Source organism: Phallusia mammillata, chromosome 3 (genome assembly GCF_965637545.1).
Source record: "Phallusia mammillata chromosome 3, kaPhaMamm4.hap1.1, whole genome shotgun sequence".
Classification (NCBI taxonomy): Eukaryota; Metazoa; Chordata; class Ascidiacea; order Phlebobranchia; family Ascidiidae; genus Phallusia; species Phallusia mammillata.
This window is the reverse complement of record NC_137254.1, coordinates 15295802-15320749: the sequence shown is the minus strand read 5'-3', so window position 1 is coordinate 15320749 and position 24948 is coordinate 15295802. Positions and strand designations below refer to the sequence as shown.

General features: G+C 36.5%; 2 protein-coding genes, 2 long non-coding RNA genes and 1 pseudogene across 6 annotated transcripts; 4 read left to right on the top strand and 1 right to left on the bottom strand.

The window, feature by feature from the left end:
* Positions 1-3249: 3249 nt before the first annotated feature.
* Positions 3250-5361, top strand: LOC145220401 (uncharacterized). 2 transcript variants are annotated; one of them, XR_013858125.1, is made up of 5 exons: positions 3250-3439; positions 3586-3639; positions 3701-3736; positions 4043-4205; positions 4344-5361. It is a non-coding gene; the product is annotated as an uncharacterized LOC145220401 (long non-coding RNA). The 2 variants fall into 2 exon arrangements; XR_013858126.1 differs by having other exon boundaries at positions 3586-3736; positions 4344-4407; positions 4900-5361.
* Positions 5362-5405: 44 nt separating this feature from the next.
* Positions 5406-10668, bottom strand: LOC145219658 (uncharacterized; annotated as a pseudogene).
* A 6357-nt stretch (positions 10669-17025) lies between these two features.
* Positions 17026-19381, top strand: LOC145220416 (uncharacterized). Of its 2 annotated transcripts, XR_013858148.1 has the most exons (6): positions 17026-17540; positions 17632-17996; positions 18098-18293; positions 18354-18533; positions 18748-18850; positions 19135-19381. It is a non-coding gene; the product is annotated as an uncharacterized LOC145220416 (long non-coding RNA). The 2 variants fall into 2 exon arrangements; XR_013858147.1 differs by lacking the exon at positions 19135-19381 and having other exon boundaries at positions 17027-17540; positions 18748-19128.
* Positions 19382-21171: 1790 nt separating this feature from the next.
* Positions 21172-22686, top strand: LOC145219657 (protein FAM200C-like). Its single transcript, XM_080086990.1, has one exon. It carries the CDS (start codon positions 21172-21174, stop codon positions 22684-22686), a length of 1515 nt encoding a protein of 504 aa, XP_079943116.1.
* A 1554-nt stretch (positions 22687-24240) lies between these two features.
* Positions 24241-24948, top strand: LOC145219656 (protein FAM200C-like). The gene has a single exon (XM_080086989.1). It carries the CDS (start codon positions 24241-24243, stop codon positions 24946-24948), a length of 708 nt encoding a protein of 235 aa, XP_079943115.1.

The window sequence follows — 24948 nt, the reverse complement described above, 5'->3', positions numbered from 1 at the left end:
CTTATTTGGGCAACGCGCACTCTGCGAATAGTATTGCGTATTTGTGATCTGTCCGAATTGCTCGAACATTAGGCAATGATTTATTGTGACGATATTGTAGTAGGCTTTAACTGTAACATGTGAAATATTGTTGTGGTCACTATTATGGCTAGTGTGAATCTAGTACTTTGGGGCGACGCTCGGTTGATGTTCGATATTGGTTCTAATTTCGACATACGATGTGTGCTTCTCAGTTTCGATTTGCTTATTGGAATGATCTGAAACTTTGCATGCTGTATCTGACAGAAGTCTAGAGTTGGCCAGTGAAAAAATTTGAATTTATGTCAAACCGTTTATGTTTTACTGCCGACTGTCCAGGATAGTAGGTACTTAAACACTAAAAACTAGCAGCACCGGAGGTCAAATACCAAATAGTTTATAATAGTTTAATTTTGTTATCTTTTTTTTGCAGACTTGTAGAAATGCCGGCGGTTAGGGCTTTTAGGGTCAAGTGAAAGTTTAAAATCATAAATAAGGTTAAAAACAAGCATTTTCCAAATATTTGACCTGACGTTACCTTCTTGACCTCAAGTAAACCGGACTCCAGTGCCGCTAGTTTTTGGTGTTCAAGTATCTACCGTCCAGAATGGGTCGGTCAGGCGACTTGAAAGGTTTAAAAAAAATTCAAAATTTTTTTGATTGCTTCATGTGTCGCAATAATTTGTGAGGAATCAGAACCTGAAATACCTTTGTCTGTCATTAAAAGTAGTGACGGTGGCAATTCTGCCGTTGAAGCAACAGCGGAAAAAATATTCAAAAAGACTTGGCTGAGTGGGCTACACGCAACTACTGCGCGCGAAGATCCTTAAACGAACTTTTGGGTATTTTGCAATGTCATGGTCTTAGTGTTCCAAATGATGCAAGAACATTACTTCAGTAAATCAGTCATTCATTGTGGTATAGTGTTTCCAGTATCAATCAAAGCATTTGTATGTGATGCACCTGCAAGAGCATCACAAGTGCATAAAACCACACAACTCTTATTATGGTTGTGAAAGATGTACAATTAAAGGGGGCTGGGAAAAGCGAGTTATGTACAACCAAACTGATGCAACAGTTGAAGCACGCACTGATGATAAGTTTGCAAGAGGCGAGTACATCAACCACCAGGTGTGTGTATCACCCTCAACCAAGGCAGGCATCAACTGTATTCAATCATTTTCCCTTGACTACATGCATTTAGTTTGCTTGGGTGTGGTAAAGCGCATGTTGCTTTTTCTCAAAAAGGGTCCTCGGGTATGTCGGTTGTCAGCAAATCAATTAAACTTTCTTTCAGCAAATATGACCTCATTGCGACTGCCGAAGAAATTTGTTAGGCAACCTAGGTCAATGGATGATGTTAAGCGATGGAAAGCAACCAAATTTAGACAGTTCTTGCTTTATAGAGGCCCTGTTCCACTACGAGATGTACTTAAAAAGAGAGCTTACATACATTTTTTATCACTGCATATTTCCATGAGTGTTTTGCTTGATGATAACCCAGCTATACAAGAAAAATATGCAAGTTATGCTTCTTCAGTTTTAAAGTTTTTTGTTAAAAATTGTGAAACATTTTGTGGAAAAAGTTTTTGTGTTTATAATGTCCACAATTTGTTACACTTGGTTGATGATTATCAACACTTTAAAACCTCACTCACTTCATACCATTTCGGCCTTTTCTTTTGAGAATTATATGAAAACACTCAAGCGACTTGTGCGAAACTCTTGCAATCCCGGTGCCCAAATTGTTAAAAGATTAAAAGAGTATGAGCTTTCAAGAAATGCACACTGCAGCCAAAAGTTCACACTAAAAGTTGCTCCCGATTTTATTAATGGGTGCTTTTTGTTAACGAGCAACAATTATGCTTTTGTAAAAGATCTTGATGGTGATAACTTTGTTTGTTACATTGTGTCCAAATGTGATGTGTCTGATTTTTCTGTTAGGCCATGCAATTCCACCTTGTTTGCCATAGGCTGTGTTGGGTGGCACTAAATACCGCATGTGACCGCATGTGGCCGCATGTGGCCGCATGTGATTCCTCTTAAAATACACCATGTTATGTGAAATGTAAGAATTCCAGCCCCATGAGGGGTAAAATATACCAGATTCTAGATTGATTTTAATTTCAAACCTTCACCCAACCCTAATAGCTCTAACCGTCAGCGCTTTCAAAAGTCCACAAAATTATTTTTTGGTAAAAGCATATTTAAGTCCTTCACAGATTCCTCCCGTGTGATAACATGCGGTCACATGCAGTCACATGCGGTATTTAGTACCACCGGGCTGTGTTCAGCCCTGTGTGCTGAAAAGAAAAATTACAACTGTAACAAAACAGCAGCTGTCAAAAAAAGCTGTTTGTTTTAAATATAAAACTGGATTTGTTTGCTTTCCTCTTAGACATGATTTTTAAAAAGTTTTTGTATTTTTATCTTTTAGGAAACTTAGGAAGATTTCAGTGTTTCAAATTCTTAAAAATGTGGTGCAAATGTGTATGGACTGAAAATGGAAGAGAAGTGGAGGGCACCTTTCCCTTGTGCTGGACAACTGGAAAAGAAGTGCTGTGGCCAAAAAATCAGGCTGAGCGTGCAGCAAAACTTATGATTAAACCGACCGAAGAATAGACAACATTTCCCTTAAAAAAAAAATTTCAACATGGTGGGTTTTTAAAGAAACTAGACTTAATTATAAGTTTAGGGCAGGCAATACCCATCTAACTTAAGTTACAGTGGCTATGGCACTACCTATTTAAAGGTATTTTTGTGATTGTGAGATTGAATTTTGTGTTTAATCATTTGGTGTGTTTTCTTCAAGAGTCCCGAAAAAAATGTGACATGTACAATTTAACATTTGAAAGTAAAGAAGAAAATGAGAAAAGAAGTTGTGGCAAAAAAATTGCCAATGCAGACTATGTTTCTGGTAAAACAATGCTAAAATGTTAGTAAAAAATATAACATAACATTTTACAACCAGTTTGTTGTAGAATTTGTCACAGATTCAGATGATGATATTAATTTTTTGCTTCCTAATCCACCTAAAGAAAGAAGTTGTCTTTCAGAATGTAGTAATAAGGGTATGATCCACAGTTATGTATTTATACACGAACTTGTTGAGCCTTGTACTTAAAATAAAATCAATATGTAGCAAACTTTATCTAATTAGGATGTACAAATTTATCATTGCAAGCAAAATAGGCAGGTTCAGACAATTTTTTTAAAAAACATTACATATCATTTAGACTTTTTACAGATTCAATAAGTGTTAACTATAATATTTTTATATCTTGTTATTTTTTTGTGCATCGCCACATTTTTATGCTTACACAAGAATGTGTTGTTTTTGTTTCATTTTCAGATAGTGGTCCACCACTCAGCAGAACACTATCCCTCACCCCAAACTCCCTCAGAAAAGAAGTAGAGAAAGGTAAATAAAACATGGTGCAAATTGTTCATTTCTGGTGTGTGATGCAATCAAAGATTTATTACCAAGTATAAAGTGAATATAACACATTCAGTTTGTTGAAATGTAATACATTGCTTAATCTTATCTACTTTTGTCATATTGTTTAGGTTTTGAAAGTCCCTCAAGTTCCAGTTGCAGCAATTCTACTCACTCTGATAAAAGTAAAGCTGTGTTTAAATATTTATCTTAGTTTATTGTCATGCAATGCTCCCTTTTTTGCAGACCAAGGTTATGGGATGTTTCCTATTTCAAACAAAAGTAGGTACATTGTTTAAAAAAAAGTTTCAATAACAACCTAACCTTATGTTTTACATTAAGTGTACAGCAGCAAGTTTTGTTCACAGTTTATTACATGCAAAAAGCCATAGGTTGGTGCTAAACAAAATGTATTGCTTTGTGTGTCCAAGTTTGAAAACTAATTGAACTGTGAGGTTTCATCGAGGATATCTTGTGGCACACTGTTCGAAAAAACACTTTAAAAGGAAATGCATGTGTCACACACTTTCAATGTGTTTGGTAATAATCACAAAAAATGCATTTCGGCTATGTTTTATCTTTCTTTAGACTTGCAAGAAGGTTCTCTTCTACTTGGTGGAAGTAAATGAAAAACTGGAAAAGGCACTTGCTCAAAACTTACCTGGAGTTTAAAATAATAAAACTCAACAGCGAAGAGGAGTTTAAACGGCTTGAAGCTGACCTGAAAGATAGCGAAAAATACAATGAAACGGTTTGTAAACGTATAAATCGTATTAAGCTTTACATTTTTCAAAGTGTTGAAGTAAACATTTATGGGTCTTACCACAAAGCATTGTTACATACAACTATACAAAGCTGTAATGTAAACATGTTAAAATGGCTTTTTTAGGTTTCACTGTTGAAACGCATAGGTGGAAGTAACACAAGAGATTGTGTACACAGAGTGCTGAAGGGTAAATGTTTTCGTGTTCATTGTTTCTTGGTTTTGACGGCATAACTTAAGGAAAACTGAATTTTGCCTTTGTTTTGAACATGTGCAAGAATGTGAATTATGAACAAAATGTATGTTTACCATCTGATTAAACATATTATGAATATTTGCCAGTCTTTGTTCTTGTTAATCTTTTACACAAGCATTAGACCAGTGTTTTTTAATGTTTGCTGACACATTCCAAGCATAATTTGTACTGTACATACCCAACGCTACCAACACTGACTTTAAAGTCCCTGATCCCAAAACTGAGTTTTTTTTACACATCACACTTCATAAAAATAAATAAAGAAACAATGGTTAGGTTGGGAAACACTGGTTTAAACATTATTTTAAGTTATTCCCGATTTTTTACAAAACTCGTTGGTTTGTTATGAACCATGTTTTTTTTCGCGGAGGTGGTGACTGTTCAAGAGATACTTACAAACACAAAAAGTAAAATGATCAATTACAGAGTGATGGCAAACGAACTGATGACTATATTTAATATGAAAGGAAACCGAGGGAAAAGGGATTTTACAGACACTCGTCTTTATAAAGCAGTACAAGGTAGGTTTCATTTTTTGTTTACACGTGTTTTTTTAGCCGAAAACGTTTCCTTTAAAAAAGTTTCAAACAATGGAGAGACCACCATAAATTTATACCAAGCATATTTGTCTGTGTAGCCTAGTCGCACTTGAGTTAATTGTGTTCTATTTTGTGGGGATATCTTCAGTAATATTTACATTTTTAGATGTAAATATCTTCAGTAATATTTACATTATTCGCCATTACTCTTCCACGCATTCATGAGTTGTCGAAAGCAATCACAAGCTTCACACTGACAGTTTGACTCTAATATTTTGAATATATTCTTTGAATAAAACATTTTTCAGTAAAGGTCATAGTACAAAGAAGAATATTAAAGGCTATAAAGATTATAATCAAAAGTCTAATTTCAGTTCTAATAATTAGATTAAAATGGTAATGTAAACGATATTTTAGCAAACTACACTTGTAGTGGGGGAGGGGAATTTGAATTGAATATCTACTAAAAGGGGGCACAGGACAAAAAAGGTTGGGAACCACTGCACTAGAGCGAAATAAAAACATACTTCGTGACGTCATCATTTAAATGAGGTAATTTACCCAATCAAGTCAGCTTCCTGTGTGTCAACATGTGTTTTTTCAAAATTTCACCTCGGTTAAATCTTTTTCCACAAACATCACATCGATGAGGTCTTTCATTGGTGTGTATCATCATGTGCCTTTTCAAACTTCCATTTTGACTAAATCTTTTATTACAAACATCACATCGATGAGGTGTCTCTTTAGTGTGAATCAACATGTGTGTTTTCAAAACCCCACTTCGGCCAAATCGTTTTTCACAAACATTACATTGATATGGTTTCTCTTTAGTGTGAATTAACTTGTGTGTTTTTAATTCTCCACCCCGTTTAAATCTTTTTTCACAAACATCACATCGATGCGGTTTCTTATCGGAGTGAGTCAACAAGTGTGTTTTCAAAACTCCTGACTGGGTAAATTGTTTTTCACAAACATCACATCGATGAGGTTTTTCTTTAGTGTGTGTCAACATGTGTATTTTTAATACTCCACAATGGGCAAATCTTTTCTCACAAACATCACATCGATGAGGTTTTTCGTTTTTGTGTGTCAACATGTGTCTTTCCAAATGTCCACTTCGGACAAATCTTCTCTCACAAACATCACAAATATAGGGCTTTTCTGTAGTGTGTATCAACATGTGCCTTTTTAAATCTCCACTTCGGCTAAATGTTTTTTCACAAACATCACATCGGTAAGGTTTCTCGTTAGTGTGTGTCAACATTTGTGTTTTAAAATGTCCACCTTGGGTAAAGCTTTTATTACAAATATCACTTTGTTAGGGTTTCTCACTGGTGTGTATCATCAGGTGTGTTTTCAAATTTCCACCTTTGCGAAATCTTTTCTCACAAATATTACATCAGTAAATTATCTTATCAAAATGTGTCAATTTTTTTTTTTTTTGAAGAAAGTGTTGTTCCAGAGTCCAAATCCTTAGTTCTCATCCGTACAATTCCGGTAATTAACTTGTCTAACTGATATCTAAAAACAAGATTTTGTTATTTTCACCGTTATTTCGGTTGTTGACCTGTTTGAAACAAGGAAATAGTACTTCTTATATTGCATGTATTCAGTTGACGCTACTAAAACTGAGTTTGTGTGATATATAAAACAATTCGTTTATGGGGGCGTGCAGGAAATTCGATATGCAAACAGTCGCATCGTCTAAGGCAAAAGTATTCAAGTTTAGTAATAACGTAGCATATTAAGCATGCTTAAAAAGAAACATTCTCGAATCTGACGCAACATAACAGACCACTGGTGAAATATTGAACCTCTGTGTTGTTAACACAGTAAACAAATAAATTGTCGTAAGGTAACATACGCACAACAACTTTATCTTGCTACTTAATGGTCTTGGTAGCTCCTGGAATGTGTACGTAAAAATGAAACATTAACCAGTTGCGCAGCTGCGACCTTAGAATTTTGTACGTTCTGATATTAATGGACGAGAAATTAGCTATAGCACGTAGTTGGTTACAACTTGTACTGTGTGGAGTGCATAAGAAAACAAACAAACAATATACTTGCTCAAACCAATCGATACAACAGCCCCCACATCTCTCTAAAAAAGCAACACTAAAAATACAGCATTTGTATCACAGGAAAAACTTTACCTATAACCTTTCTCACTCCCCTCTTACGAAATCATTCCACTGTTTCAGCTAATGCCACTAGATTGATAATAGCTTCGCTGTGTTTGACGCTACAATGCCTGTTGGTCTATGCGCATTGATGCGTGTAACATTAGCAAAGCGAGGATATGGGTAGTTGTCGTCACGGTTAAGTAGACACAAGCAATGTGAGAAAAAAGAAACTTAAGCTTACATTCAGCGCTGGCAGGCAAATGTTTCGTCTGGTAGTTACGCAAATGTTTCGTCCGGACGCCTTTCATTTTGTCACATTTGTGTAAGCATTGACTTCAAATTGTACGAACAAGCAATTTACCATTACCCGCTTTATAGCGCCTCAACACCTGCCACCGTATATATAGCACATTATTCAATCAACATTACGTTTTTAAAAGGAAGCAACTGATGGTTAAGGAAAACAGTAAATTAAAGGTAATTTTTTAAATGATCATCTGTATGCAATGTTTATTCTTTTGCAAGATCGTCAAAAGCTGATATATGCGAAGGCTAATTACTTGGTTTAATTGAAACTACTTCGTTACGCTACTTGAAGATTAAAATATGCTAACATGACCATGTCAGTACATGTGACACAAGGCTAAGAGGTTTGCATTAACTAACACAACAACGCACCAACATGAAACATGTGCCTTTTTACTTTTGTCATCAATTGGTGATCGTTCGCGTGCTAACAAAGCCAATAGCATACAAACAGAGTCATTTCAAGCTCATCTATAACAATAACAGAGAAAAGTTACATGCATAAGTCATGTCCAAGTACATTCTGATACATTTTGGTTTAACACATTACTTTTGGTTTGTTATTATCTACTAAACATAATAACACAGCTCACGTATTCAATTCTGTCCCTTATTCTGGCTGATATTCACTTCAGCTTGTAGCGCGGTGTTTATTCGAGCTACATCAAAAACAATTGACACAATGTAAGAATACGCCGCTTAAGACGAGAGTGAAAGAAAGAACGCATTCTGTCCGGTTCGCTGTTGGCATGCAAGACTTCGATAATCAAAAATATACATGCCGTTAGTAGTTGAGTTTATTTCGCTTGGTGAAAGAACACAAAGGGACACAATTGCACTAAACAAGGAGACAGTCTCGTTTGTGTTGTCTTAAAAAGTCGACTGGGGTTTAAAAAACAATTCATAGATCCATGCTTAGTTTTACAATTGAATACTTAGGTTGTGTATTTTCAAATAGTCTGTCGTCAACTGACCACATTAATTTGTTAAAGAAAAGCGCTGACGCGCGGAAACTACCCAATCAAAAAGAGATCGTAAATTAGGAAAAGGCAAATATTTCTGTTCGCGCTAGACAATGCCCCCTGCATCAAATATCAACGATAACTCAATTTGTGGGATTTTTTTCACGGGTTTCGAACCCAGGACACTCCAGGGGACGAATCTCGATCAAGGTTTTTTTTATGTCTGGAAATGGGTCACGCGCGCTAGACCATTCGGCCAATTTATGCTTGGTGACCGGCTGATTCCGTATGGCGCCTTCAATGGGCCTGGCACACTGTGATTTAAAAGAATTTTTGGTAATAAGTCGTCGTATAGCATTTCGTTGTTACGGTATTTATTTACGCTAATCTAACCAGCTATTAATGAAGTATTTGCCAGGGTAAAGCGTAATGTTTTTCACAAATCCAAACCTTGTAACTCCGTCTACTTCCCTTTCATTTAGTGCGAATCAACAAGTGGCTTTTCAAACGTGCACGTTGCTGCTTCTTTGCGTGTATGCCTTCCATATCTAAGTTATATTTTTTTTAAAAACGAAACATTCTAGTTCATCTTTTTTTGTTATGGATGTCCAACAAGCTGTGCCTCTGTTTAGAAGTCTGGCTCTCCAGCAGACCTCGTGAAAAGTTTTAGTGCAAGATTTTTTTGAGTCTAAGATTGATGTGGGTTATTGTTCGCTTTTGACTTTTTTAGCTTAATGTTTGATGTCTTTAGGCTGGTCATTAAACCCTTATCACTAATTTTTCGATATGTTTTATATCTAACTCATTATAAAACTATTATGACATTGATAAACAAACATATTTGTGACACGAATGATGTTGAGAAGTTGAGCCACTTGAAGGTGGTTTGGTTAGGAGAATGAAAGCAATAATTTGTTGATTGTCCCACGTAGTCTGCTGATATCTCGATCGTGCCCAGTAGGACAATAAGAGCGCAAGCAGAGCTGTTGTGCGCAACGTTGCCATTAAAGAGAAAAATACACAATGACTCGCTGACTAAATCAACTAAAAAGTTAAACAAAGTGTATTAAAGTAGGGACAAATACGACATGACGTAGTTATAAACTTCTCTGGTCTTAGTATGGTTGAAACTTACCCTCAGTGCCTGTCTAAGGTAAGTCAGCAAACGCGAATGTATAAAGTGACAACGGGGCGAATAACACGCAACGTGCAGTATTTCCTGCCAAAATTTTATATTTTAAGGTTTCGGGTATCAATTTTAACACAATTGGCACAAAACATTCATTGTTTGGCTTTCAAAGTTTGACTAATTATTTGCATTGACGCGATGTTTCTTTAGTGTGTGTCAACATGTGATTTTTTAATGTTCCCATTCGACTAAATTCTTGCTCGCAAACATTGCATGGATAAAGTTTATCAACAATGTGAGTTATCATGTGTGATTTCAAATGTCCGATTTGGCGAAATCTTTTTTTGCAAATTTAACATTGGTGAGGTTTCTCATCATTGTGAATCCTCATGTGCATTTTTACTCCTACTCTTTGGCCAAAGCTTTTGTTGCAAACATTGCATCGATGTGGTTTTTCGCCAGTGTGAGTCAACATGTGTTTCTTCAAATCTGCAATTTCAACAAACTGTTTTTCACAAACCTCACATCGATGTGGTTTCTCTCCAGTGTGAGTTAGAATGTGTCTTTTTAAATGTCCAAGTTGACGAAACCTTTTTTCACACACATCACATCGATGTGGTTTTTCTCCAGTGTGAGTCAGCATGTGTGTATTTAAATTTCCCACAGTACGAAACCTGTTTTCACAAACATTACACAGAAGCGGTTTCTCTCCAGTGTGAGTAGTATGTGTCTTTTCAAATGTCCACCTTGACTAAAACTCTTTTCACAAACCTCACATCGATGTGGTTTCTTTCCAATGTGATTCATCATGTGACATTTGAGGATAAATTTGCGTCTGAAGCATTTCTCATATAAGCCTAATTTAAAAGGTTGTTTCTCTGTCTCGTTGCAATGATTTTGTTAGTTTGCAGGTGAACAAAATTTGCTCGCAGTACTGAAAACGGTTGGTTGGAGTCCAATTCGCCTTTCTTTTTTATGTTACCACTTATCAAACAAATTTCTCAGTTGAATCAGGAAAAAAGAAAACTAAAGAATATACTTCTAAAGAAAAACATTGAATAACATTTGATCAAAGCAAAATCACAAATCACTGTTGACAACTGAAGAAACAAGCGTACATTTCACAACACAGCTACATGGAAAAAAAGATTTTGCTACGTGGAAAATAATTTTAAGTTTTACTTTTTTGCAAATTAAATTCTTTGATGAAACAATAGTGTGGACATTTTAATTAAACTAGCATAAAGAGCTTCAAGCACGTTTTTAACTGGGAAACTGATTCTAAGCAAAAGCTAAATTTGGCTTTTCGATTTTGTGATAGACTTTGCACTTGAGTAAGATTGTTACTCTCCAGTTATAAAAGAAGCTGCTTCTGTCTCATAAAAGGCGTCACCTGGTAATGCGTTTCATAAACACAAATGGTTTCGCCTTGTCGGTTGATAGTGTGCTTATGCATGTGAACGAACGTTCAGCTGCTTATACATTTGTAGCCTATATTCAGAGTTGCCATACCGTCCTTATTTCTAAGATTTGTCCCTATTTTGAAGGGCGTTGTCTTAGAAAAGTTCATTGTCCATATTTCTAAGAACTGTCCTTATTTTGTCTTATTTTCAACAATTATGAGTCAAATCCCTGCTACAAGTGAAAGTAAACTTAGACCTGAGCTGTTGTAAGATTCACGAAACATTTTCTACGGACAAGTGGCTGGCTGGAACAGATTGTTTCTGACCTAAACATAGCATATGATATGTGGAACAGATTGTTTTTGACCTAAATATAGCATATGATTTGTCATGGCTCGTATAAATGCAAAGATTTGTTCAAAAACGCTTGTTTTGTTTCGTATGAAAACTTAATCTTTCGATTGTCCTTATTTTTGGTTTCAAATCGATGGCAACCCTGTATATAGTAGATGCGAAATGTGTAAACCAAATCTCGCTGCATTTAACTGCTTCCTAAACCTCACGCTCGTAATGCCACAACCTAACACAAGTAAAATATCGCCGACATAACAACTTTTCAAATCTTGCCACTTGATGCTGCAGTTGAAGTACCCGAGGCCATCAAGCATTCCTTACTAACTTTTCCTCTGATCATGACTCAATGTTTCAGAGATTTTGTAAAATATCACAAAGCTAATGTAGGTTGCAGCATCAGTGGATGTGTAAGTCTTGGCAAAAAGGGGGCACGCCAAGACATTTCCAAGGGGGGCGTGAGCCAAAAGTTAAATAAACAAATTTATTTAACTTTGGACTCACCTTCCCCTAAAATTAATTTTGCAGGCATTGTGAATTGGTTACGAGCACTGACGTTTTTAAAAAGAAACAAATATTGTGATGCAATACCTTATTGGCGTAAATACGTGGCAAAGTTTTTAGTCTGTTAGTTTAGAACAGGGGTCACCAAATTTTTTAACTGCGGGCCGGATAATTTTAATAATCACGCTCGAGAGCCGCATAAATTACAAGCCCTGACGCAGCCTTACCCAAACTGGCACTCGCATGTCTTCCCACGATATTATTTGTATTCAGATTGTGCCGCTGTTTAGTTGTAAAATTATGAAAATTATGGAAGTATCACATACCAAGTAATGCACGTTTATTCTACCACAAAGAACTGAAAAGGCAATTGTACGGTTGTACGGTTCACTTTATTTGAGTTTGCATGCTAATTAAACATTATTAAACTTACAGATGTTTCCTTGTAAAACAGAAACAGATAGGATTGTGGATAATTACCTAAATAAAAATGAGTTCGAAACAACATGTGAATTTGCCCAGCGGAGAGAACGAGAGTGCATTTGGTACAGGGACCAATGCCAACGACAACACGAGGTCAAGAAAGTGGGCTATAACGTCAGATGTAATTACCGACACAGACCGCAATATCCTATAAGGCCCAACGTTTGTCTTGTGTTGGGGCCCGAAGGAACAGGGGAGGTCGGCGAACCACCATCGGCATGGGCTATTCAGATGCACCTCAGCGACGCCCGGACAGCAGGCATCGCCCCGTACAAAAAGTGCCGTGGTCAAACTGTTACAACAAATGGGAGTAAAAGTCAATTATATTGCACCGGTGAAAGACATGGCTGCATATGTCAACTATGTCTACAAAAGCGACAGATCGATGATACCAGAGAACCTAAGAGATATGTGTACAAACTCAAAACATGGACAAACAAAAGGGTCAAGCCATTACGAGCAGATAGCAAAAGAGGTGTAAAAAAAATTTCAAAGCAAACCCAGCATGAACCAATACAAAGAAGAACTCTTTAAGATGGACTTTAGTTTTCCAGAGCTTCTCGCTAAACGTGCATACAACACAGCACAATTCAACGATAAGAAAAGAAAATTCGCTAAGGTATCCAGAAAGATGAAAGAAAAAAATACCAAAAAAATGACACTAGAAGAAGCCACAAGCATTACGATTCCGCCATAAGATGCTTAAAATCGATGATGCGGGACCGGCATACCGGGACGGACCCTTACATGCCCCCAATGTGGGTCGTCACATTTTTTGTGGAAATGTGACGTCTTTAAGAGCCAACCGGTATATAAACTGTATAAACTGAAAACTGAAGTGTATAAACTGAAATGCAAATTTGGCCAATTCAATTTTGTGCATGTCATATAATTTTAAAATATTTGTTTTTGTGTATAGCTTATTGGTTGGGGTCCGAAGAGGGCTATTGGTTATTATTTTTAAGATTCTATTTTGCATCACTGACAGCTGATGCATGGTTGTTTTATTTGCAAATCCCCAGGAAAGTAACCCATATAAAAGGTGTGGATGCACCAAGGAGAAATAAACACAACGGAGCGTTGATGAACGTACATAATGTCTTAATTTAGAGAGAACCCCTGCAGCTGAAGCAATTTTATTTCTGACGAAGTGGACATGATCAGCCCAAGACATTCTTTCATCAAAAATCACACCCAGATAATTTAGTGACTTTGCTTTTTGCAATTCGGTACCATTGACAGTGATTTGCAGATCTAAGGAAGCAGAGTGTGGAGAAAACAACATATATTTGGTTTTGGTGTAATTAAGGGACAATTGATTTGCTCTCATCCATTTGTCAACCTTTGTCAGCTCTGTATTGACGGACATTTGAAGTGTTGAACTTTTGTAAGCGGATATCCAGAGGCAGGTGTCATCGGCAAACAAGCGCGTTTCAAATTCGGATGCAGATGGAAGATCATTAATGTAAATTAGGAAAAGAAGTGGGCCGAGCACTGAACCTTGCGGTACGCCACATGTCATATAGCAAAATGTTGACTGGTTTCCTGAGAAAAAAGTGCTTTGTTGTCTTTGATGTAAATAACTTCTAAAAAAGTTGTTTATGTGTCCCCGAAACCCATAATGTTCAAGCTTCTGGAGGAGTATGTCATGATTAACTGTGTCAAACGCTTTAGCTAAGTCTAGAAATATAGCACAAGTGTGAAGTTTTTTATCCTTTGCAGCAACTAAGTTGTCGTGAATTTCAGCAATTGTTAAGTTTGTGGAATGTAAAGGTCTAAATCCATTTTGATGTTTTGTTAATATATGATATTTTTCCAAAAAGCTTGCCATTCGCTTGTAAATGAGTTTCTCAAATATTTTAGAAAAGATCGGAAGTAAGGAGATTGGGCGATAGTTTCCCAATGTCGCGTTTATAATAAGGTGTTGTACGCGATTTTATGAAAAATAACCTTGTGAGCTTTTCTGCTGATACCACAAAGCTGTCAGTCAGTTTCAAAGCATATATTTTCTTACACGAGGTCAACACAGCACCGTTTCCAAAACAGAACTGCCTGGCGCCACAAAAAAACTGCAAGGTGCAGAACAAAACGTGCGCCTCAGGAAAGACACGGGCAGTCACAGGCATGCTGCCATCAGCCACTTGTGCCGTAATCACGCACTACCAATTTGCGTACACACACAATATAAAAAGTCACACACACAATGTAAATAAATTTGTGACAGTTTGGCACAACCTGTTTTGAAAAGTGGAATAACTTTGGCATTTTTTAAAGAATTTGGAAATGAACCAATCTGAACAGCTTCATTAAATAGTGTGCAAAGAATTGGTGAAAGAGCAGGAGCTGCAAGCTTAATTAGACGAATTGGAATGTCATATGGCCCTGTCGATTTACTTTCGTTGAGGTTGAGGATGGTATTGTACACTTCTGTTGTGTATATTTCATGAAACTGAAATGAGTTTGAAATGGGATTGTGAAGATAAGATTTGGGTAGAACTGTTGTTGGTACAATTTTTGAAGCCATGTTTTTACCTATACTGGAAAGACAGCGGTAATAACACCTTTTGGACTTTTTCAATTTGTCCAAATGTCTTTTGGCTTTAAAAACGCGGCACCGGCATTTCAACGCTTTATGGACATGGTTTGTAAGGACCTGAACTTCGTTTTTGTCTACATTGACGACATTTTACATGCGAGTAATTCAGATTCAGAACATGAGAAGCATTTACGTTTGTTATTTCAACGAATGAAACAGTACGGACCTGTAATTAACCCAAACAAAAGTATTCATAAAGTGGAAGTTATTCAGAAACTTCCGTACCCAAAGAACATCAAAGAACTATAAAATTTGTAGAAATGATTAACTTCTATCATCGTTTTGTACCTTCAGCTGCCAAAATAACGAAACCAATTTATGAAGCACTTTCAGGCAAGCCAAAAGTCTTATTTAGGACAGATGCAGTTCATTTATATTTTGGACATCGCAAAGTCCGTCTACGGGTAATGGCGCAGGTTGTCTGGCGCTTTAAAAGTTTATCTAGTTTACTTTGAAGGGCGGATAATTTGTCGTGCAGTTGATCACGTGCCACACCCGTCTTGTCACAAACAGCATTTTGAATTGTGACAGCATATTTTGCTATTTTAGGTTTACTGTAAACCAATTTGGGTAAAACTCCTGAGGTAGCTTTGGGTTAAGCGACAATATACCCAATTTTTTGGGGTTAAATGTCTTGCTGTCCAACGGCTTTTACCCAAAGTAACGTAACCCAAAAATATTGGGAAAATTTTTTTTTGCCAGAAATTGTTTGGGTAAAACGTTAGTGGTACTGTACCCAAAATCTTTGGGTTGTTTACTTAGAAAAAAATCCTCAAACTCAAATTTTGAGTTTTTATTGTTAAATTGTATTTTTCCTTCAACAAAGCATGCAAATGACATTTTGCAGCAAAAAACATATTTACCAAACACTGATATATTGAACTAGTTGATAACACCTACAATCTCAACTCTCATGTTGATATTAAGTTAAAATCAGTTATTGTGCATTAAGTACCTTGTTTTGTATTTCACCACCTGTACATTCACAGTATCTTGATACATAAGTATTACAACCAGAAAACTTTTCAGTGAAACCCAAAATCGAGTGAGCTGCGAAGTCGTCCAAGGCAAACATTAACTCTAACACCAACCTGGATAAAAAATTGATGAAGCAAATGGTAAAAAACATATATACTCAGTTTCCAGAATTTTAATGTCATGATTTAATGATTCTAAAATACGGGGCCTTCCTATAGATCAGGGGTTCCCAACTGGGGGTACTCGTACCCCTTGGAGGTACGAGATTGAACATCAGGGGGTACGAAGATCCTTGGGCCACACAGCAGCATTTTAAAGAGGTTTAGGAGTACAGTTTTATTTTTTAAGGGTTTAACAGTACAGTACAGTTTTAATTGTAAATGATATCATGCCATTATGGTCTTTGCTTTGAAAAAACACACAATTATCACCAAATAATTGTTGTTATTTAGTAAGAAGCGTCATTGTCTCATAACAATGCCTTTTACTTGCTGCCAGCAATAAACAACTAAGCACAAAGTTAGAAAGACAATGCACAGATATAGGAGCCATTCAGTGTAGTCTTACCGTAAATCTGTAGAACTAGACAAAGGCGGTGCAAAACGGTCACCATATTGTTTTTGTATTAAATGAAGAAAATATGATAGCCTAATTTATTCTTGGATGGAATGTTTAAGTTTAGAAGTTTTTATAAAGGCAGCGTACTCTTTTAGTGTTGTTTAAAAGCTTATTATGGCTAAATGTTCAGTAGCGAAGAAAAGAAAATGGATGGAGGAGTACACACGTTGTGGCTTTTCGTTAAAGAAAGGCAGTGATGGAGATGAAAGACCGCAATGCATTCTTTGCAACGTTTTGTTTTGCAATGCGAATATGAAACCTTCAAGACTAAAAGAACATTTAAACAATTCAATTCAATGGTTTATTTGTCACGATTTCGTGTAACAGTAACAAAGAAAATTGCACAACAAGTAACTACGTGACAGGTCAACAAAAGGCCAATCATTGGCCGCCAAGTCATTGACCCATTATCGTCTATTTGGAATAACGATGAAAAAAACGAAGATCGGCAATTAGCAGTTAGCAGTCACCTGGAAAAGTGATTGCTGGGGCAAAATTACAAGGTAATGCAGTAGGACGGTAAAAAAACAAACAGTAATAATATAATACGATGTTTGCAATGTAATTCAGTACGTAAAAGAAGAAGAAGCAGAAACGCAGTAACAACACAATTATACAATAAACGAAATTGCAAGGATATTTTTGAACGAATCGTTGTGTGCGCACGATCGAACAACTAGCTGGAGGGCAAATTAGCGACAAGAAAAGAAGGCCAGCAGCAGTGCGTAGGTTGATTGTGTGATTGGGCACAGTTAATCAATGCAAAAACAACGTAAGGCATGTTTACAACAGCACGTGGGCGGGGGCAGCATGTAATGACGGAACCATTTTTTTAAAAATGGAGCATATCTGCTAACAAGAAACTGTTTTACTTTCTTTTTAAAAGTGTGTAAGCCCACATGTTTAATGTTTTCTGGCAGAATGTCCCACATTTTAGAACTGGCAAAGAATATGGTATTTTGTGCTCGTTTGGTCGAAACGCGGTGCAAAAAGTATTGACCTCTTGATGCCAGTCTGGTGTTGTGTTGGTGAATGTGCTGGATTGGTGTTAAAAATTGGTGAAAAGTTTCAGGTAATGCCATGTTTTTAAAAAGAAACACAAATTTAACTACCTCTGTGAAGTGTATATCTTTCAGCTTTACAATGTTTGTTTTTTTGTACAGGGGAGCTGGTGATGTCCGATATGGGCTATGAGTAATGATTTTTAAAATCCTATTCTGAAGGGATATTAATGGCTGCAAAGTAGTTTGATTAGCAAAGCCCCAAGCTATTAATCCATGCAGGAGGTATGGATGGGTGTACCAATGAATAGTATATAGCTCGGAGGGTTGGAAATTGCATGAGATGTCGTAGCTTTGCAAGTATGCCAGCACTGCGACTAATTTTTTTGCGAAGATATTGTATGTGGGGTTTGAAATTTAAATTCTTTTCAAAAAACACACCAAGGTATTTCACTGCTTGCACCTCTTCAATGGAGTCATGTCCGTATGTTATTTTGAAAGCGGAATGAAGAATGTGTTTGGTTTTGGTAAATATCATAAACTTTGTTTTTTTGTAGTTTAATGACAATTTATTCGCCCGCATCCATTGGTCAACCTTGCCAAATTCATTATTTACACTCTTTTGCAGTACAGAGGAGTTGCTGTCTGACATCCAGAGAAATGTGTCATCGGCAAACAATCTTGTATTAAATTTTGATGCTGTCGGTAGGTCGTTGATGTACAATATAAAAAGCAAAGGACCCAAAATGGAGGCCACAAGTTGTGTTTAGACAGCAAGATTTGTAGTTTGGATGGATGTAAGTGATTTGCTTCCGATCTGTCAGGTAACTTCTGAAAAATTCCAGTATGTGACCTCTGAAACCATAGCAACTTAACTTTTGCAGCAATATAGAATGGTCAACAGTGTCGAATGCTTTTGCCAAATCCAAAAAAATTCCACAGGTGATGTGATCATTGTCACAATTTAATACAAGTTTGTCGTGAATTTCTGCTATAGTCAAATTTGTTGAGTGTTTGGGTCGGAAGCCATTTTGGAACTTAGTAATCAGTTTAAACTTGTTCAGGTAATGAGGGATATTGGCCTGTAGTTGGACATTTCCTGGGAATTCCCACCTTTGAAACAGGGAATGACCTTTGCCAGTTTGAGACAGTTTGGATAGACACCGGAAAAGACTTGGGGCTGCAAGTTTGAGTAATTTAGCAGGTATATCATATGGCCCTGGTGCCTTCCTTTCATTTAGTGCCAATATAGTATTATACACCTATTTGTGTCTATAGATATAAATGAAAATGAATTGGATGTTGGATGGGGAAGAAATGATATTGGGGATTGTGGTGTAGACAGAATTTTGCTTGCCATGTTGCTGCCAATTGTCGAAAAGTAAGTGTTGAATGCATCAGCTATCAATGTGGGATCTGTAATGTGTTGTGAGTTATTAATAACTTTTGTGATGTTGTTGTGTTTTGTTTGTTTGTGTGAGGTGATATTGCGTATTATCTGCCAGTTTTTTGGGGGATTGTTTTGGTTAACTGTAAAAAGGTTTGTGTAGTGAAGTTGTTTAGATTTTGTTATAACATTTTTAAGCATTTTTGCATAAAGTTTGTAAGTTGTTTTGATGTTTGTGTTGTCCGAGTGGATTGTTTTTTTGTACATTTTGTTCTTAGTGTTAATGGAGTTCAGAATTGCTCCTGTGATCCATGGGTTATGTTTGCGACGATTTTTGGGAGGCTTACCATATGGTGCATGTTTGTTTATTACTTCTTGCAAAAGCGACATTATTTGAACCATTGTTTCTTCAACAGATGAAGGTAATATGATGTTGGCTTGGATTTGCAGTATATCTTGACAATAGCTTTCTAAATTGAAGTTTTTATAGGTTCTGAATTTTCTTGTTGTGGTCACTACTTTGTGTGGGGTGTGTTTGACAATGACAAAAATTGGAAGATGGTCGGATATATCAAATTCTACTAAACCAGGTATGAGTTGCCCTATGTCATTATTATTTGTATAAATATGATCTATGGCAGATCTTGTGAGGGAAGGAGCTATGTGAGAGTATGTATTGATCAATGATTTTACATTTAGGCTTGTCAGCATTTCCTTGTAATTGTTGCATTGTGCATTGCTAGCACTTAGGTCAATATTGAAATCCCCAAGAATGTAAAAAACAGTTTTCTTTTTATTTAGAGTAAACAGACATTTTTCTAAGTTTGTCTGAAATTCGGAAATGTTATAACTTGGATGTCGGTATACCACCCCTATGATCACATGTTTTGTATCCTGAAGTTGTAGCTCAACCCAAATGTTTTCACATTTTGGCATTGCAATGAAATGTGTTTTGGTAATATTAAATGTAAATGATTCCTTTATGTACAAACCAACCCCACCAGCATGTGTTTCAGAATTATGCTGAACAAAGTTGTATCCGGATATGCTAACATTTAAAGAGGTTTGATCATTAAGTTTGGTTTCGGAGATTGCAATGATGTCGGGCTTCAAATTACAGGTATCAATGAACTCCATCAAAACATCATAGTTTTTTGTCAAGCTTCTTACATTAAAATGAATTATCACAATGTCATTACAAGAGACAGTTGAAAGTAAGGAATTATAATCAGGTAAATCATAATATGTTGCCATTCCAGTCATTTAAATGTAGTATTCATTTGAGACAGTGTAACAACAAGTAAAAAAAGGAAAAAACAACAATCATAATAATTTATCACCCGGACAAAAGCTGTGAATCTATACATTACTTGTCAACAATCCTTGAGGCTTCTACATCATTCCATGGAATGTTGTGAAGTCTCATGTCGTCTATATTCCGAATAGCAATGGTTGCACTTTTATCATCCTTTTTCAAGAGAATTGTTCCATTTTTTGTCCATATGTACTTGCCGATTTTTTGTGATGCAGACAGCAGTTAAACAGCTTTCTGTTCATTTTTGTTAAACTTTCATTAATGAAGATTTTTGATTTGTTGGCTTGTCTAACTTGTCTAAGTTTTCCCCTGTTGCTATATATTTCATCACGAACTTTTCTTGTCGTGAATTTGGCAATAATTGTTGGGGGATCTTTGCGATGATCATTCTTAACTACTCCAATTCGATGTGACACACAACTAGGTCAGCTTTTGTAACTTTTACACCAACTTGTTTAGACACTGCAATGATAATCTCATCAGTACTTTCTTCTTTGTTGTAATTAATTCCTTTAAATTCCAGACAGTCCCTTCTTCCGTATTGTTCCAATGCATTTAGTTCATTTTTGCTTTCATTTAGTAGCTTTTTCATTCCTTCAATATCTTTCTTCAGTGTCGCATGTTCTGTTTTTACTTTTTTTATTTCCTCCTCATTTGTTGTTACCTTTTTTAGAATGCAGTCATATTTTTCGGACAGAAATTGCTGACTTTTTTTAATGATTTGAATCTCTTCCATCATTTCGTTCATTTTTTCGCTGTTTTCCTTTGTTTGGTTTAATACAGCATCAAGTTTGCTTATCCAGGTGGACTGTGCTTGCTGTCCAGTCTTTTTAGGAGTTGTTTTAGACATGCCAATTATTTTTATTTAAAACTCTTTGCATTATAATACTTTACATCTTATTCAAATAACAAAAAGCATGGAGGAGTTAAGCCTGGCCAAGATTCAGAGTCACTGAAAATTAAAAGAGTTCGCTTCGATTCGAGTGGAACTCTTCCAAAAATGGGGTTCGTACCAACAGATAAGCCACTGCTACTTGCCTCCTACAAAGTAGCATATGAAATTGCCAAAAACAAGAAACCACACACAATTGCTAAAAATCTTATAAAACCATGTGCTTTAGAAATGGCGGGTATAGTTGTAGGAAAAGAAGCAAAACAAAAGTTACAACAAGTACCTCTTTCTGACAATGCTATATCGAGCAGGATTTCAGACATGAGTGATGACATTTTGAACCAAGTAATTACGGACATAAAAAGCAGTCCAATAAAAATCTCTATGCAATTGGATGAATCTACAGATGTTGCGAAATGTTGTCAGCTTTTAGCTATGGTTAGATATGTAAAAGATGAAACTGTCCGTGAAGATTTTTGGTTCTGCAAACCACTGCTAACAACAACAATTGCACTATATATCTTTAATTTGGTGAAAGAATTTTTCTTCAAACATTACTTAGATTTAAGTTTGATTGGTTCTATCTGTACTGACGGTGCACCCGCCATGCTAGGTAATCGTTCCGGTTTTGCAGCTCTCTTGAAGCAAGAATTACCAACACTAAAAGTTACGCACTGCATGATTCACAGAGAAGCTCTTGCCTTAAAACGTATGCCGAAAAGTTTGAAAGATGTGTTTGACACATGTGTTCGGATGGTCAATAACATCAGAAAACATGACACGAGTCACAGAATTTTTCAGTCTTTTTGTGCCGAAATCGGAAATCAACACGACATTCTACTGTACCACACGGAGGTAAGGTGGCTATCTCGAGGTCGAGTAATGTCACGATTTTTTGAGCTTCGAGAAACAATCAAGTTGTATTTGCAACATCGAAGTTCTAATCTGGCTGCCTCACTTGAAAGTGATGAATTCGTTCAAAGCGTGGCTTATATTGCTGATGTCATGCATCACCTAAACGAGCTAAACATGTCGCTTCAAGGTCAACAGATAAATGTGATCACAGCTTGTGAAAAAATTCAAGCTTTCAAGCTAAAATTATCTCTGTGGTCTCGAAGAATTGAAAATGGAAACCTTGCTAATCTTCCTTCTCTTGATGAAATTGCAAATAACTCTTTGCTGCAAAATGTCAAAAATGAAATTATTTCCCATTTAAAGATGCTGGTTGATTCGTTCGATGGTTACTTTTCTGCTGGTGAATTAAATTATTTCCAGCATTGGATTATAAATCCATTTCTTTTTGATTTAACAAACATGTCTGATGATGATAATTTGAAGGAGAGCCTCATCGAAATAAAAAGCTGTCAAAAATTAAAACTGATATTTGACAAATCAAAGTTAGAAGATTTTTGGTGTGTTGCTATGAAAGCCTTCCCAAGTCTTGCTATGGAAGCCATGACAGTGTTAATTCCCTTCTCAACAACCTATTACTGTGAAAGTGGCTTTTCGAATAAGTACAGAAATCGTCTGCAACTGGAAGATGATTTACGTGTTGCCTTAAGTAGAATCAAACCATCGTTTGAGCGGATTTTATCAATGAAGCAACAACAAATATCTCACTGAAAAGAAGTGACAAACAAAATAACTCACATTGAATTTCTTTTTGTGATTTTCGTTTGAAATACCGGTTTAACCTTCATTTGAGAAATAAAAGCGATTTAATTTAGCAATACACGTCTAAAAATTCCATCAGAATTTTTTTGGGGGTACGAAGAATGCTCTGACCTGACAAAGGGGTACGAGCAGCCAAAAAGGTTGGGAACCCCTGCTATAGATGGATGTTTCAAATCTTTTGTGTAAAACATTGTGTTCAAAAATATCCGATTGAGAGCAGCATTAAACTTTGGATGGATATTAGCAAAAAATATATCCCACCTTGATGTACAAAACATTTATTATTATAAAAATAAAAACTGGTCTCAACACAACCTAATACAAAGCAACTATGTTTGAAAGAATTACAGCAAGTTTTTTACCCACATGGTGTTTTTGTTTTGTTTTAGAACCCAGTGGGTTCACAACTTCAAACCCATCACAGTAAAACATCAGTTGCAATGATTCACTTTCAAATTGACACAATGGATCGCTTTTTAAATACTCACCAACGTATATACTTTCATACATATTTCTCCCTACATGATTGTTTTGTTGTATCTACAAAACAATAAAGATTGTTTCATATTCCAATACCATCAAGCTTTTGTGTACAAAAAAAACTTACACATTGATATAAACTGGACTGCTCAAAAATTGTGTGAAGTAAATCGATAAGCAAGACATATTCCATAGAGCAGGGATTCTTAATCTGGGGTCCATGAACCCCCAAGGGGTCCGTGAAGATGTATCGAGGGGTCCATGAAGCGAAATACAATTATTCCGAAAAACCTTGTATTTTCCTCTGTCCATGAGGTTTCCACTAAACCAGGCCACTACGGCAGCTAAACATGCACCTGGAGTAGTTTGAGCAATTGCAAAACCGCCTTTGTGATGCAATATTACATAATGGCTACTTTACTATTGTAAGTTTGGCACTGTAGTGTATGTGGATACTGCTCTGAAAGGATACATTTAGCAGGCAAGTTAGTAAGTTGAAAAATTTAGCAGATCATAGAAGGAATGTCGAAGAAGTGAAAGTATAACGAAGACTATGTTGCCTTTGGTTTTACCTTCATTACTGGTAGTGATGGCAGCGAAAGACCGCAATGTTTTCTCTGCGGTAAAGTGCTTGCCAACGCCAGGTTAAAGCCAGCAAAGCTAAAAGAGCACCTCATATCTGTTCATCCTAAAAATGCAAGGGATAGTGTTAATCCTTTTCGTTCCAGGAAGGCTATATTTGAGAAAGCTGGGACTTTGCCAAAATACGGGTTCGTTACAACACAGAAGCCGTGTCTCGAAGCATCTTACAAAGTTGCTTATAACATTGCTAAGCAAAAGAAAGCACATATGATTGGAGAGACATTGATAAAACCGTGCGCCCTGGTAATGACTGAGCTGGTTTGCGGCATAGAACAAAGAAAGAAACTTGAATGTGTGCCGTTGCCAAATGACAGTTACTGACATTTCGGCTAATATCCTGGAACAAGTAATGAAGGAAAAGCTTCACCATTTCCATTCAGCATGCAATTGGATGAAAGCACAGATGTCTCTCACTGTGCCCAACTTCTTGTATATGTTCGATATATGCACATTGATGCAATTAAAGAAGAATTCCTTTTTTGCGTACCACTTTCGGAAACCACAAAGGCCACAGACGTATTAAAAAGTGTAAACAGTTTCTTTGCCGAGCAAGACTTCAACTGGAAGGAAAATATAGGTAGTTTATGTACAGACGGAGCACCCGCAATGCTCGGAAAAACATCAGGATTTGTTTCTTTGGTAAAGAAGGAAGCTCCTCACATCTCCGTAACTCATTGCTTTCTCCACCGGCATGCATTGGCATCAAAGGTTCTACCACCGCCCTTGAAGGAAATTTTGTACACTTGTGTGAAGGTCGTCAACTTTATTAGGGCGAGGGCTTTAAATCATCGTCTGTTTAAAAGGCTTTGTCAAGAAATGGGTGCAGAACATGAAGTTCTTCTATATCACACAGAAGTTCGATGGCTTTCAAGAGGTCAAGTCTTGAAGCGTTTGGTGGAACTGAGAAAAGAAGTTTCACTTTTTTTGAGGGATAAACAAAGTCCACTCTCCGAGAAGTTTGACTCTGAGGAATTTACGTATGCTTTAGCTTACTTGACAGATATTTTTAGTCACATGAATGATGTGAATTTATCAATGCAAGGACCAGCTGTAACAATTCACCGAAAGACTGCAAGCTTTTCAAGCTAA